A 14,495-nucleotide genomic window follows, 5' to 3' on the forward strand; every position below is an offset into this window, starting at 1 on the left:
GAAGAAACATCAGCAGCGACCAGTTAATAATGTGGAGCCTGCAGATAATGATGTCGCGCGTTCACCAGGAAAACAAGGCAGAATCGTTGCCGCCCTCGCCGGCATCATGCGTAGGTAACAATTTGAGCATTACAAAACCGCTCTTTTGCTTCCCCTCATGGTTAAACATTCATTATTTATACGCAGATAAAGAAGTTTTCCTCGGCGTCAGCTTTAGGCTTCCATCTTATTCCAGCTTATTCCTCTTCTGGGTGGTTAACGGGAGTTGTGCAAAGTTATCTATCGTGTTAATAATATATTATGTATTGTTATCATTTTTCACTCTAAAACTTGAACAGGATAGTCATATGCATAAAAGTGATTTGTCCGTAATACTTATTAAAACGTGTAAAATAACACTTAACTTATAATATCGGCATTAAGCCAAAAGGAATTGTATTTTAATACATATATAGTGCAATACAATGCAAAGGATAAAAGTTTAAGTAGCATATGAAGTGTGAATTCTATAGTTAGAAATGTTGTTAACTATGTTGTTAACTATAATCAACAATTTAAAAAGGAAAGTCATATACTATTTTTGTGTATGAGTAGTAATTAGAGGAATATCATAGGAAGGATTTGCATTTTTTTTTAAGACAGAAATGTTTCGAACTTTCTTTTATGTAAGTGTAGTATTTCTAATTACTCAATTTTGTACAAGTGTAAGACAAATGACGCACATCATCGTATATCAAAATAATTCTGTGACAATTGACTGAGGTAGAAGTTGCCTATTAAGCGATGGACAAAGAAAGAAATTCAACGGATATTTATTTCTGACAGATCAGTCATAGAATGATGTCTTGAATGAAATTCGCGCAAACGTATATCATTTATTTGAGTACATGATAACCTCTGGTTTATTCCAAACTAGATTTCCTTAAAATACGGTCTTAAAAATTGCTACGTCGTTCGTTTTGTATTTCGAACTTTTGCCGGAACTGTAAAATATGCTTTGTTGAAACATCAATCACAGACAACATATAGAATACAGGATGAAACCTAAAATACGTACTTAAATATTGTTGAATTCATTTACTCCGTTCACAGAGAGATTGCCCAGGCTTCGCGGAGCTTTGGGCGGAAAGTCAAGGGCGCTACGTAGTGCCGTATGCGCGACTCAACTCGCCCGAGCGAGAGTGAGACAGAAAGCTACCGCATGCTACCAAATACACGGAATGTGGCATCATTGTGCATACTTCTCTCGCGGCATGGAGTGGAGAGAGAGCAAAATAGGCGTTAGGCGAGATCTGACCGAACCGGACGAAAAGCATGACTGAGCCCGGGCAATTTCTCCGTGAACAGAGTATAATTATTACAGTTTTCTATACACAGGAAAATATTATGATTTGTTCCTCTGAGCAATTTCTTTTTTGCGATACATATCATCTGTTTGCGAAAATAAGAATTTGACTACGAACTCTGATATGTGTAATCCACTCTTGTTTAATTAATTCAGGTTATTTAATTATATCGTGAACTTTGCTGTGTAGAATAGAGAACGGTGAAATACGATATGGAAGTGCTTACCATCTGAAACATATTTTTCATTTTTCTATCACACTGCAAAGTGCATGCTGTTTTGAGGAGTTTCATGTAATGTAATTTTAAAACATGACATGATATGACATAACTTTACCATTGCTGCATTCTCCATACACAACACCAATATCCCACCAAAAATAAGATAATAAGTATTAGTGCCTTTTTGTAACAGGAACAAAATAATCCTTTGTATATATAAAGGAGTTATGTACCACTTACAGTTGTATCTGTCAAATGACAACTGATTAAGAATCATAAGAAAAGAGTAAAACAATTAACAATATTTTCTACTACACATGTTTATATATTATATATGAAGCGAATCATTAAATAATATTATCCTGCTAAGTAATGTTCCTTACACACTGGTAAATATATAATTATGGTGATCTGTGATCTTCTGTCCAGCATAATTGGCGAAGAATATGTACACTAAAGGAGCGGCTGTAAATGAAACATATGCTACATAGTCCTCCGTGGCGCTTCTAAGCATCAGAGCCTGGTGAAGCTGGTGAAGATAATATAGATGGAATATTATCCGATCACTTTTTATAATTCCTTAGTATACAACTATAAACGGATCATATCAGAAAACACATATAAAATGGTTAGTAATTATCCAGTTTAGAGAAATTAGTTCCAATGACCCTGACTTTGTCAGATTTTGATATATGTATCATTCTATAAACTGATCTTCCAAATGTTTTAGTCGTTGTTCGTTGTTTATTAAAAAATTATTAATTTCTTAACACACGCAAACACAACTGATTTAAGTTGGACAGCGCATTGTGTAGAAGTTGACTCCCCTAAACTGAATAATTTCCAAAAACTTAATGTCAATGAGAATTTAATATCAATAATGCGATAAACGTGAAAAATACGGACAGATGCAATCACATCATATCCGTTTTTTATTTGAATATCTCTTCTATTTAAAAATAAATATAAAGTCAAATCAATTTAGATCCGTAATAATTTTCACATTTTGTCGATTACTTTTTGATGGATAATTATATTGAATTTATGTATCAGTATATATAAGTAATTTTCCTGAAATATTAAAAAGTACTTACTCCATAGAGATTGAGACTTAAGCTAATAATACAAACTATCATCATTATAAAAAATGTTCCCACGAAATTGGATGTTATTATATCACATAATCTTTAAAAAGAAAGAAGAATGTTTTTACATATCGCAATGCTTAATACCATTAAAATTATTAATATTAATTATATATCAAAATATTGCATATGACGAGAGGACTATTACTGACTTTACTGCTTTGCGATGAATGTCTATGGCACGTACGATCTTCTTATAAATTATAAAATTGTTCGACAAAACAGCATGGTGTAGTGTCGCAGTCTGCATTGCTTGATCAATACGATAACTGCAAGAAATAAATTTTTCTCTGTGTTGTATTTATGTCCATCTCATATACACCTATTTTAGATTAATATATATAAATGTATAAACCGCAAATGCAACTTTCTATTATAATGCATTTAATTGTTTACCTGGCGATTCTAAAAATTCCACAAATATATTTGATGCACCCAAACAACAGTGTTCCTGTTGCTGTTGTTACAAGTGTTCCTATAAAGATGCTTACGTCGAAGTGCAGCAAAATACAATAGTAATATTTTTCTTGATCGATAAAATATTCTCTTATAACATGTATCGTAAAATGTTCTTCAGACACATTTATGGACGTAAAAGTACGAAGAATTCGCGGGAAAAATGGTAGAAGACACGCAATACTTAAGTTGGACATGGTGCATACTGTATAACAACATTAAAAAAGACTGTTATATATTTGAGTAATACTGATATCTTATTTATTCTTTGCCTTTTTTTGCATTTCCTTATTTCCAAATTCGAATAGAATGTTGATTGATATTAGAGAAATTTACTTTTGAAAACTGTCAGTAAAATAGAATAAAATCTGCAATCAATAATTAACACATCGTGGTTATCACAAAAATTATAATGCAAAACATAAAATGATAAAAATATTGGATTGACTGGAGAAACCGTGCCAAACTGTTCTCGCAAAATGCAACCAAAAAACTTGGTAGTAAGAAGGAGTGCGAAGCTTTGCGGCCGCAGTTGACTTTTGGAAAGAATATATTGACCCATACTATTTGTAATGTAAAGTTTTTCTGATATATTCTATTTGACTGGTTAGAAAATAAATATAAAATAGCATCTTTGATTATACAATAGAATTACGAAAATGTTTGAACGAGGTATTGAATTGACCAATATGACTATAGTAGTTGTTTAATTTATGTCGTCACAGTAATTTATTTTTTATATTTTTACTTTGCTACATTTAGTAAATTTCAATAAATGGTTTCTTACATAAAACCATAATTGTAAAACGTTTCGCCCCGTTCCCGTATAGTTTTATGATAGCGATTTCGCCTTCGTCTGTTAGCTCATCACATATATATTGAAATTTCTCCAATAGACATCTTATCTATCATAATAATAATATATTATGTATTATTATTCTTTTTCACTCTAAAAGGTGGACAGGATAGTTACATACATAGACAAAAGTCATTTGTCTGTACTATTTATTACAACGACTAAAAGAAAACTTAACTTACATTATCGACATTAAGCCAAAAGGAATTGTATGTTAAAACATACATACTGGAATACGATGTGTAGCATAAAATTTTAATTACCATTTCAGGTGTGCATTCTGTAGTTAAAAATGTTGTCAACTATAATCAACAAGTAAAAAATAAAAGTTATATGCTATTGTTGTATGTGATTAGCAATATAATAGGAAAGTAATAGACTATTATTATAACGAAATACAAGCGGTTTCGACTGACGACGCGAAGTAAAGGCTTGACTGTAACAAAAATTTAATCTAACTCAACTCTTCCCTTGCGTGGACAGCTGAAAACTCGTGCAGAATCATTAATCTGCTTTTGTTAATAACTTTACAACGAGCGACGGTTAAAATCTTCTGCGGGTTATTCAGGGTAGTGACCTCTATAATATATGTTTAATATAGGTCAAGATAATCGGAGCTGACTCTTCTAATCTGTATAATTACGATTAAAGATATAATCATACCTGAAATAGGACAAAGCTACTCAAAATACTATGAAATAAGATCAGGTGAAATTTAACAAGTTTCGTTCGATGATAAGGCCATATGGCAACTGCACGCAGAAGTATTTTACTGATACTAAAATGCTGTTCCACAACGGAGATCGTCATTCTGCGAATATCTAGGAACGTTTGATCGAGGAATACCAGATAAGAGGTTTGCATTTTTTTCAGATAGAGATAGTTTGAAATTTTTTTTCTATAACGAAGTATTACAAATTTCTCAATTTTGCATAAGTATAAGACAAATAGTGCCCGCTATTATCGCACTATCAAAATAATTGTGTGACAATTGGCTGGGGTATAGGTCGACTATTATGCGATCGATATAATGTGGGATGTAATTCAGCTGATGTATAGTTCTCACAGAAAAAGTCATAAAATGATATCTCTCTCAAATTTCACGCATGCGCAGATCGTGTTTTCTGTAATATTGTATTTTCGCAAGTGTCATTCAAGTCTAGGCTTTTGTGAGATACGGATGTACTCTCGAAAGGTGTATCGATCCATGAATTTCGTTTTTTATTGCAATGCGAATGTATCTTTACTACCGTAAGTTATTATTCAGAATTTCTTGTAGTGTAGCGAAATTAATATTTTAAAAAATAGACTTCCGACATAGTTCACACATATGCATTTTATTATACGTTCAACTATTACATATTGCATTATCTACTACGTAATAATATTTTTAACGTTAAATATTTTTTTAAATAGTTTCTCAAAACATGGATTTGTTTTTGATATTTCGTTTGTGAAAAAATTGATTACGAATTGATTAAAGAACTCAGACATAAAAGATGTTTTAATGTTGTTGGGTGAGGAAATGAAAACAGAAAGAAAAATACCTGTTTGCTATCATATATTTTATCTTTGGTGCACTTTGGACACACAAGTATAACGCATTTTGTCGTATAATTACTGTCGTATAATTACTGTATCATATGTATGTTGCAGCATGTGGTTCCGCAAATATTTGCTTAGTAAACGCATTATTCTGATTGCCTGATCTGAAAACGTATTCAGAGGTTCGTAGCGAATGAAAAAGATTCATTAGTAGGTAAGCAGAAACTTGTGCTTAATACAAAAAATCCGCGCAATCTTACGTGAGAGAAATAATGGCAGCATGCAACAGAGAAAGGAAATGTGATGGAAAAGACTTTATCCGCAAAGAAATTAGACGATTGTTGTATGACAGAATAAAGAAAATCTACATATCTGTCGAAGCTGAAATTAGTAGGAAAATCAAGCGACGAGCCATAATAAAGATGGTACATGCAAGCGAGCAAGAAAGTGCGGGACGTGCAATGGAGAACAGAACAATTAGTCAGACACGTAAGCACCAGCGTCATCATAGAAAGAGGACACAGAAGTCAGACAAGTCCAAAGACGCATTGCAAGAGAAACGCATAATGGAACTGAAACATCGGCAAAGAAATCGACGTAATAGAGAAGAAATCAGACAACGAATAAGAAATCGGCGAAGAACAATTAATGAAGAATTCGGAACATACCGGAATGTGAAGAACAGTTTGCACATGGACGAAGAAACATCAGCGGCGATCAAATAATGATGTGAAGTTCGCGTGACGCGTTCACCGGCAAAATGAGCTAGGATGAGCGCTGCCGTCCTCGCCGGCATCACAGTACAGGATACGGCCGATCTTCCGCGTGCACGTGCATGTAATCGCAATCAGTTTTCAAAATCGACGCGCGACTGGTACATACACGGGACTCGGTACTGATCAGCGCGCATGGACTATGCCACGGTAGTGAGGTATGTACCAACCGGATCTCGTAGATACCTACTTACCTTGTATCGTCCGTATATCTCATCTTGTGTCTCCCCCGATGTTGGTTCAAAGCTTGAATTTTTCTCTTCTATTCTTTTCTGTCGCATTCTTTGAATCACAATTTGTTAAGTATGCTCGCGAAAACGCGGATTGTCTCGAAAATACTAACTTTCTTTGCGTCAAACTGCATCAAGCTGCAATAAACCTAGATTTATAGATGCAATGTGCGTATATCTTACAATGTGAGCATTGCAAAACCACTCATTTACTTCTCCTCATGGTTAAAAATTCATTATTTATAAATAACGAAGTAAGATAAAGAAGTTTTTCTTGGCATCAGATTTAGGCATCCATAGCCTTACCTCTCCTGGGTGGTTAACGAGAGTTATGCTCAATTCCCTATCGTGTTAATATATTATGTATTATTATCATTTTTCATTCTAAAACTGGAACAGAATAGTTATATGCATAAAAGTCATTTGTCCGTAATATTTATTGAAACATGTAAAATAAAACTTAACTTATAATATCGGTGTAAGCCAAAAGAATTATAGTTTAACACATATATAGTGGAATACAAAGGATAAAATTGTAATTGGCATATCAAGTGTGAAATCTATACAGATAGAAATATTAAATATAAGAAACAATTTAAAAAGGAAAGTTATATACTTTGGGGTATTATTAGTAATTAGAGAAATACCATAGGAAGGATTTGCATTTTTTGAAGATAGAAATGTTTCGAAATTTCTTTTATGTAAGCGTAATATTTCTAATTACTCAATTTTGTACAAGTGTAAGACAAATGGTGCACAACATCATCGTATATCAAAATAATTCTGTGACAATTGACTGAGGTAGAAGTTGCCTATTAAGCGATGGACAAAGAAAGAAATTCAACGGATATTTATTTCTGACAGATCAGTCATAGAATGATGTCTTGAATGAAATTCGCGCAAGCGTATATCATTTATTTGAGTGCATGGTAACCTCCGGTTTATTCCGAACTAAGTTTCCTTGAAACATGTTTGTATTCTTGTAAAGTATCACATCATCCGGTTTGTATTTCGAACTATTACCGGAACTGCAAAATATGCTTTGTTAAAACATAAAACACAAGGAAAGTATAGAATACAGGATAAAACGTAACATATGTACTTAAATATTGGTGAATATATTTATATAGTTATTACGGTTTCTAGTACGCAGGAAAATATTATGACGATTTGTTCCTCAAAGCACTTAATTTTCTTGTGATAAATTTCATCTGTTTGCGAAAATAAGAATTCGACTACGAAATCTCTGATATGCAGAATCTACTTGTGCTTAAGTCAGAAGTCATAAAGTAATTAGGTTATTTAATTATATCATGGACTTTGCTGTGTAGAATAGAGAACGGTGAAATACGATATGGAAGTGCTTATCATCTGAAACATATTTTGCATATTTGCATGCTGCTTTGAAGATTATCATATGATGAAATTTTATAACATGACATAACATGAAATAATTTTACCGTGGCCGCACTTTGCAGAGACAACACAGTCAGCCCACCAAAAACAAGATAATAATTATTAGTGCTTCTTTGCAACAGGAACAAAATTATCCTTTGTATATATAAAGGAGTTCTGTACCACTTAAAGTTGTATCTGTCAAATGGCAATTGATTAAGAATCATAAGAAAAGAGTAAAACAATGAACAATATTTTCTACTACACATGTTTATATATTATATATGAAGCGAATCATTAAATAATATTATCCTGCTAAGTAATGTTCCTTACACACTGGTAAATATATAATTATGGTGATCTGTGATCTTCTGTCCAGCATAATTGGCGAAGAATATGTACACTAAAGGAGCGGCTGTAAATGAAACATATGCTACATATTCCTCCGTGGTGCTTCTAAGCATTAGAGCCCGGTGAAGCTGGTGAAGATAATATAGATGGAATATTATATTTTTATAATTCCTTATTATACAACCATAAACGGATCATATCACACAGCACATATAAAGTGGTTAGTAATTATCCAGTTTAGAGAAATTAGTTCCACTGACCCTGACTTTGTCAGATTTTGACATATGTATCATTCTATCAACTGATCTTCAAACTGTGTTAACCGTTGCTCGTTGTTTAGTAAAAAATTATTACCTTCTTAACACACGCAAACACAACTGATTTAAGTTGGACAGCGCATTGTGTAGAAGTTGACTCCCCTAAACTGAATAATTTCCAAAAACTTAATATCAATGAGAATTTAATATCAATAATGCGATAAACGTGAAAAATACGGAAAGATGCAATCACATCGTATCCTTTTTTTATTTGACTATCTTTTCTATTTAAAAATAAATATAAATTCAAATCAATTTAGGTCCGTAATAATTTTCACATTTTGTCGATTACTTTTTGATCTATAATTATATTGAATTTATATATCAGTATATATAAGTAATTTTCCTGAAATAATAAAAAGTACTTACTCCATAGAGATTGAGACTTAAGCTAATAATAAAAACTATCATCATTACAAAAAATGATCCCACGAATTTGGATGTTATCATATCACATAATCTTTAAAAAGAAAGTAGAATGTTTCTACATATTGTACTGCTTAATACTATTTTAATTATTAATGTTAAGTACATATCAAAATATTGCAATATGACGATAGGACTACTACTAACTTTACTGCTTTGCGATGAATGTCTATGGCATGTACAATCTTCTCATAAATTATAAAATTGTCCGACAAAACAGCATGTTGTAATGTCGGAGTCTGCATTGCTTGATCAATACGATAACTGCAAGAAAGAAATTTTTCTCTGTGTTGTATTTATGTCCATCTCATATACACCTATTTAAGATTAATATATTGGGTTGGCAAATAAGTTGGTTCGGTTTTTTAAGGTGGAATAAAATACAATTTTTTTGATACACGAAATAAATTTTAATCAATTATATATTGACCATTTTTATTGATGACTTCTTGCCATCTTTCCACCAACTTCATTATGCCGCGTTCGTAAAACATCTGAGGCTTATCGGCGAAAAACCAATCCAGGTGTCTTTTGACGTTCTCTTCATCCTTGAAGATTTTTTCATTTAAAGAGTTTTGCAACGACCGGAATAAATGATAATCGGAAGGGGCCAGGTCCGGTGAATACGCAGGATGAGGCAAAACATCCCAGCCAAGACTGAGTAATTTGTTCCGAGTTGTCAATGATGTGTGAGGTCTGGCGTTATTGTGGTGGAAGACAACACCTTTTCGATTTATCAATTCTGGACGTTTTTTGCGGAGTGCTTGGCCCAATTTTGTTAACTGCGAGCAGTATATGGTTGAATCAATTGTTTTGCTTGACGGTAACAGCTCGTAGTAAGTGACACCTTTGAAATCCCACCATACGGAGAGCATGATCTTCTTCGGATGCAATCCTGCCTTCGAGGTTGTTTGTGGTGGCTCGCTGCTGTGTCCCCATGATCTTTTCCGCGTTACATTCTCATAGACGACCCATTTTTCATCTCCTGTCACTAACCGCTTCAAAAATTGATCGTTTTCTTGACGTTTCCGCAGCAAATCACAGATGGATATGCGAGTGGCCAAGTTGGCCTCGGTTAATTCATGCGGCACCCACACATTGAGCCGAGAAACGTATTCCAGTTGGCGCAAATTGTTTTCTACGCTTTATATGAGATATATTAAGTGCTGTAGCAATCTCTCGCACCGATTGGGATGGATTTTTATCGATGATAGCTTTGACATTACTTGAATCAATCTCGATCGGGCGACCGGAGCGAGGCACATCATTGACGTCAAAATCTCCAGAACGGAATTTGGTGAACCACTTTTGACATACGCGTTCTGTTAAGGCATCATCTCCATAAACACGGCATATCTTTTTATGAGCCTTTGCAGCTCGTTTGCTCTTCTTAAAATAATAGAGCAAAATATGACGATAATGCACGTTATTTACTTCCATTTTTACAGCTACGCAGCACACACAATATTGATGTTAGTCAAACCAAAATTTACAGAAAGGTTATGTGAAACATGTACTTTTAAATGCACTCTGAAGTTGCGCGATAGTATCGAGAAAAACAAGAGTGAATTGGAAAGAAGTTGCACCGAAGCAAAAACCGAACGAACTTATTTGCCAACCTAATATATAAATGTATAAACCGCAAATGCAACTTTCTATTATAATGCATTTAATTGTTTACCTGGCGATTCTAAAAATTCCACAAATATATTTGGAGCACCCAAACAACAATGTTCCTGATGCTATTGACACAATTGTTCCTATAAAGATGGTTACGTCGAAGTGCATCAAAATACAATAGTAATATTTTTCTTGATCGATAAAATATTCTCTTATAACATGTATCGTAAAATGTTCTTCAGACACATTTATGGACGTAAAAGTACGAAGAATTCGCGGGAAAAATGGTAGAAGATACGCAATACTTAAGTTGGACATGGCGCATACTGTATAACAACATTAAAAAAGACTGTTATATATTTGAGTAATACTGATATATTATTTATTCTTTGCCTTTTTATGTATTTCCTTATTTCCAAATTCGAATAGAATGTGGATTGATATTAGAGAAATTGACTTTTGAAAAATGTCAGTGAAATAGAATAAAATCTGCAATCAATAATTAACACATCGTGTTTATCACAAAAATTATAATGCAAAACATAAAATGATAAAAAGATTAGATTGACTGGAGAAATCGTGCCAAACTGTTCTCGCAAAATACCAACACAAAGCTTGGTAGTAAGAATTAGAACAAAGCTTTGTGAACGCAGTTGACTTTTGGTAAGTATATATTGACACATACTATTTGTAATGTAAAGTTTTTCTGATATATTTTATTTGACTGGTTAGAAAATAAATATAAAATAGCATCTTTGATTATAGAATTACGAAAATGTTCAAACGAGGTATTGAATTGACCAATATGACTATCGTAGTTGTTTAATTTATGTGGTCACAGTAATTTATTTTTTTACTTTGCTACATTTAGTAAATTTCAATAAATGGTTTCTTACATAAAACCATAATTGTAAAACGTTTCACCCCGTTCCCGTATAGTTTTATGATAGCGATTTCGCCTTCGTCTATTAGCTCATCACATATATATTGAAATTTCTCCAATAGACATCTTATCTATCATAATAATAATATATTATGTATTATTATTCTTTTTCACTCTAAAAGGTGGACAGGATAGTTACATACATAGACAAAAGTCATTTGTCTGTACTATTTATTACAACGACTAAAAGAAAACTTAACTTACAGTATCGACATTAAGCCAAAAGGAATTGTATGTTAAAACATACATACTGAAATACGATGTGTAGCATAAAATTTTAATTACCATTTCAGGTGTGCATTCTGTAGTTAAAAATGTTGTCAACTATAATCAACAAGTAAAAAATAAAAGTTATATGCTATTGTTGTATGTGATTAGCAATATAATAGGAAAGTAATAGACTATTATTATAACGAAATACAAGCGTTTTCGACTGACGACGCGAAGTAAAGGCTTGACTGTAACAAAAATTTAATCTAACTCAACTCTTCCCTTGCGTGGACAGCTGAAAACTCGTGCAGAATCATTAATCTGCTTTTGTTAATAACTTTACAACGAGCGACGGTTAAAATCTTCTGCGGGTTATTCAGGGTAGTGACCTCTATAATATATGTTTAATATAGGTCAAGATAATCGGAGCTGACTCTTCTAATCTGTATAATTACGATTAAAGATATAATCATACCTGAAATAGGACAAAGCTACTCAAAATACTATGAAATAAGATCAGGTGAAATTTAACAAGTTTCGTTCGATGATAAGGCCATATGGCAACTGCACGCAGAAGTATTTTACTGATACTAAAATGCTGTTCCACAACGGAGATCGTCATTCTGCGAATATCTAGGAACGTTTGATCGAGGAATACCAGATAAGAGGTTTGCATTTTTTTCAGATAGAGATAGTTTGAAATTTTTTTTCTATAACGAAGTATTACAAATTTCTCAATTTTGCATAAGTATAAGACAAATAGTGCCCGCTATTATCGCACTATCAAAATAATTGTGTGACAATTGGCTGGGGTATAGGTCGACTATTATGCGATCGATATAATGTGGGATGTAATTCAGCTGATGTATAGTTCTCACAGAAAAAGTCATAAAATGATATCTCTCTCAAATTTCACGCATGCGCAGATCGTGTTTTCTGTAATATTGTATTTTCGCAAGTGTCATTCAAGTCTAGGCTTTTGTGAGATACGGATGTACTCTCGAAAGGTGTATCGATCCATGAATTTCGTTTTTTATTGCAATGCGAATGTATCTTTACTACCGTAAGTTATTATTCAGAATTTCTTGTAGTGTAGCGAAATTAATATTTTAAAAAATAGACTTCCGACATAGTTCACACATATGCATTTTATTATACGTTCAACTATTACATATTGCATTATCTACTACGTAATAATATTTTTAACGTTAAATATTTTTTTAAATAGTTTCTCAAAACATGGATTTGTTTTTGATATTTCGTTTGTGAAAAAATTGATTACGAATTGATTAAAGAACTCAGACATAAAAGATGTTTTAATGTTGTTGGGTGAGGAAATGAAAACAGAAAGAAAAATACCTGTTTGCTATCATATATTTTATCTTTGGTGCACTTTGGACACACAAGTATAACGCATTTTGTCGTATAATTACTGTCGTATAATTACTGTATCATATGTATGTTGCAGCATGTGGTTCCGCAAATATTTGCTGAGTAAACGCATTATTCTGATTGCCTGATCTGAAAACGTATTCAGAGGTTCGTAGCGAATGAAAAAGATTCATTAGTAGGTAAGCAGAAACTTGTGCTTAATACAAAAAATCCGCGCAATCTTACGTGAGAGAAATAATGGCAGCATGCAACAGAGAAAGGAAATGTGATGGAAAAGACTTTATCCGCAAAGAAATTAGACGATTGTTGTATGACAGAATAAAGAAAATCTACATATCTGTCGAAGCTGAAATTAGTAGGAAAATCAAGCGACGAGCCATAATGAAGATGGTACATGCAAGCGAGCAAGAAAGTGCGGGACGTGCAATGGAGAACAGAACAATTAGTCAGAGACGTAAGCACCAGCGTCATCATAGAAAGAGGACACAGAAGTCAGACAAGTCCAAAGACGCATTGCAAGAGAAACGCATAATGGAACTGAAACATCGGCAAAGAAATCGACATAATAGAGAAGAAATCATACAGCGAATAAGAAATCGGCGAAGAATAATTAATGAAGAATTCGGAACACACCGGAATGTGATAAGAACAGTTTGCACATGGACGAAGAAACATCAGCAGCGACCAGATAATGATGCGGAGTCTGCGTGACGCGTTCACCGGCAAAATGAGCTAGGATGAGCGCTGCCGTCCTCGCCGGCATCACAGTACAGGATACGGCCGATCTTCCGCGTGCACGTGCATGTAATCGCAATCAGTTTTCAAAATCGACGCGCGACTGGTACATACACGGGACTCGGTACTGATCAGCGCGCATGGACTATGCCACGGTAGTGAGGTATGTACCAACCGGATCTCGTAGATACCTACTTACCTTGTATCGTCCGTATATCTCATCTTGTGTCTCCCCCGATGTTGGTTCAAAGCTTGAATTTTTCTCTTCTATTCTTTTCTGTCGCATTCTTTGAATCACAATTCGTTAAGTATGCTCGCGAAAACGCGAATTGTCTCGAAAATACTAACTTTCTTTGCGTCAAACTGCATCAAGCTGCAATAAACCTAGATTTATAGATGCAATGTGCGTATATCTTACAATGTGAGCATTGCAAAACCACTCATTTACTTCTCCTCATGGTTAAAAATTTATTATTTATAAATAACGAAGTAAGATAAAGAAGTTTTTCTTGGCATCAGATTTAGGCATCCATAG

The 14,495-nt window shown here is 33.5% G+C and overlaps 3 protein-coding genes across 9 annotated transcripts in view; 1 reads left to right on the top strand and 2 right to left on the bottom strand.

Annotated features, from left to right (window-relative positions):
- Nucleotides 1-857: 857 nt before the first annotated feature.
- On the bottom strand, nt 858-4,914 carry LOC113561430. The gene is made up of 9 exons (XM_026970329.1): nt 4,687-4,914; nt 4,206-4,325; nt 3,955-4,072; nt 3,108-3,372; nt 2,864-2,980; nt 2,661-2,751; nt 1,950-2,095; nt 1,682-1,814; nt 858-1,575 (listed from the first exon to the last, which is right to left on the bottom strand). Exons 1-9 carry the CDS (start codon nt 4,885-4,887, stop codon nt 1,507-1,509), a joined length of 1,260 nt encoding a protein of 419 aa, XP_026826130.1. The 5' UTR covers nt 4,888-4,914; the 3' UTR covers nt 858-1,506.
- A 653-nt stretch (nt 4,915-5,567) lies between these two features.
- Nucleotides 5,568-12,536, bottom strand: LOC105285162. 7 transcript variants are annotated; one of them, XR_003406643.1, is made up of 9 exons: nt 12,309-12,536; nt 11,828-11,947; nt 11,577-11,694; nt 10,742-11,006; nt 9,208-9,324; nt 9,004-9,094; nt 8,300-8,445; nt 7,506-8,164; nt 5,568-7,131 (listed from the first exon to the last, which is right to left on the bottom strand). XR_003406643.1 is itself a non-coding variant. In XM_026970324.1 (9 exons), the coding sequence occupies exons 1-9, from the start codon at nt 12,507-12,509 to the stop codon at nt 7,883-7,885; spliced, it is 1,251 nt and encodes a 416-aa protein (XP_026826125.1). In that variant the 5' UTR covers nt 12,510-12,536; the 3' UTR covers nt 7,263-7,882. The 7 variants fall into 7 exon arrangements, 3 of the variants coding, with proteins under 3 accessions (XP_026826124.1, XP_026826125.1, XP_026826126.1); XR_003406641.1 differs by having other exon boundaries at nt 6,992-7,131; nt 7,219-8,164; XR_003406642.1 differs by lacking the exon at nt 5,568-7,131 and having other exon boundaries at nt 7,263-7,599; nt 7,709-8,164.
- Nucleotides 12,537-14,036: 1,500 nt separating this feature from the next.
- Nucleotides 14,037-14,495, top strand: part of LOC105285165 (protein bicaudal C homolog 1-B) — a 40,458-nt gene continuing 39,999 nt past the window's right edge. The window contains exon 1 of the mRNA XM_026970305.1: nt 14,037-14,123. The gene's annotated coding sequence lies outside the window, so the exon portion shown is untranslated. The remainder of the gene's footprint in view (nt 14,124-14,495) is intronic.

Source organism: Ooceraea biroi, chromosome 6, assembly GCF_003672135.1.
Source record: "Ooceraea biroi isolate clonal line C1 chromosome 6, Obir_v5.4, whole genome shotgun sequence".
NCBI lineage: Eukaryota > Metazoa > Arthropoda > Insecta > Hymenoptera > Formicidae > Ooceraea > Ooceraea biroi.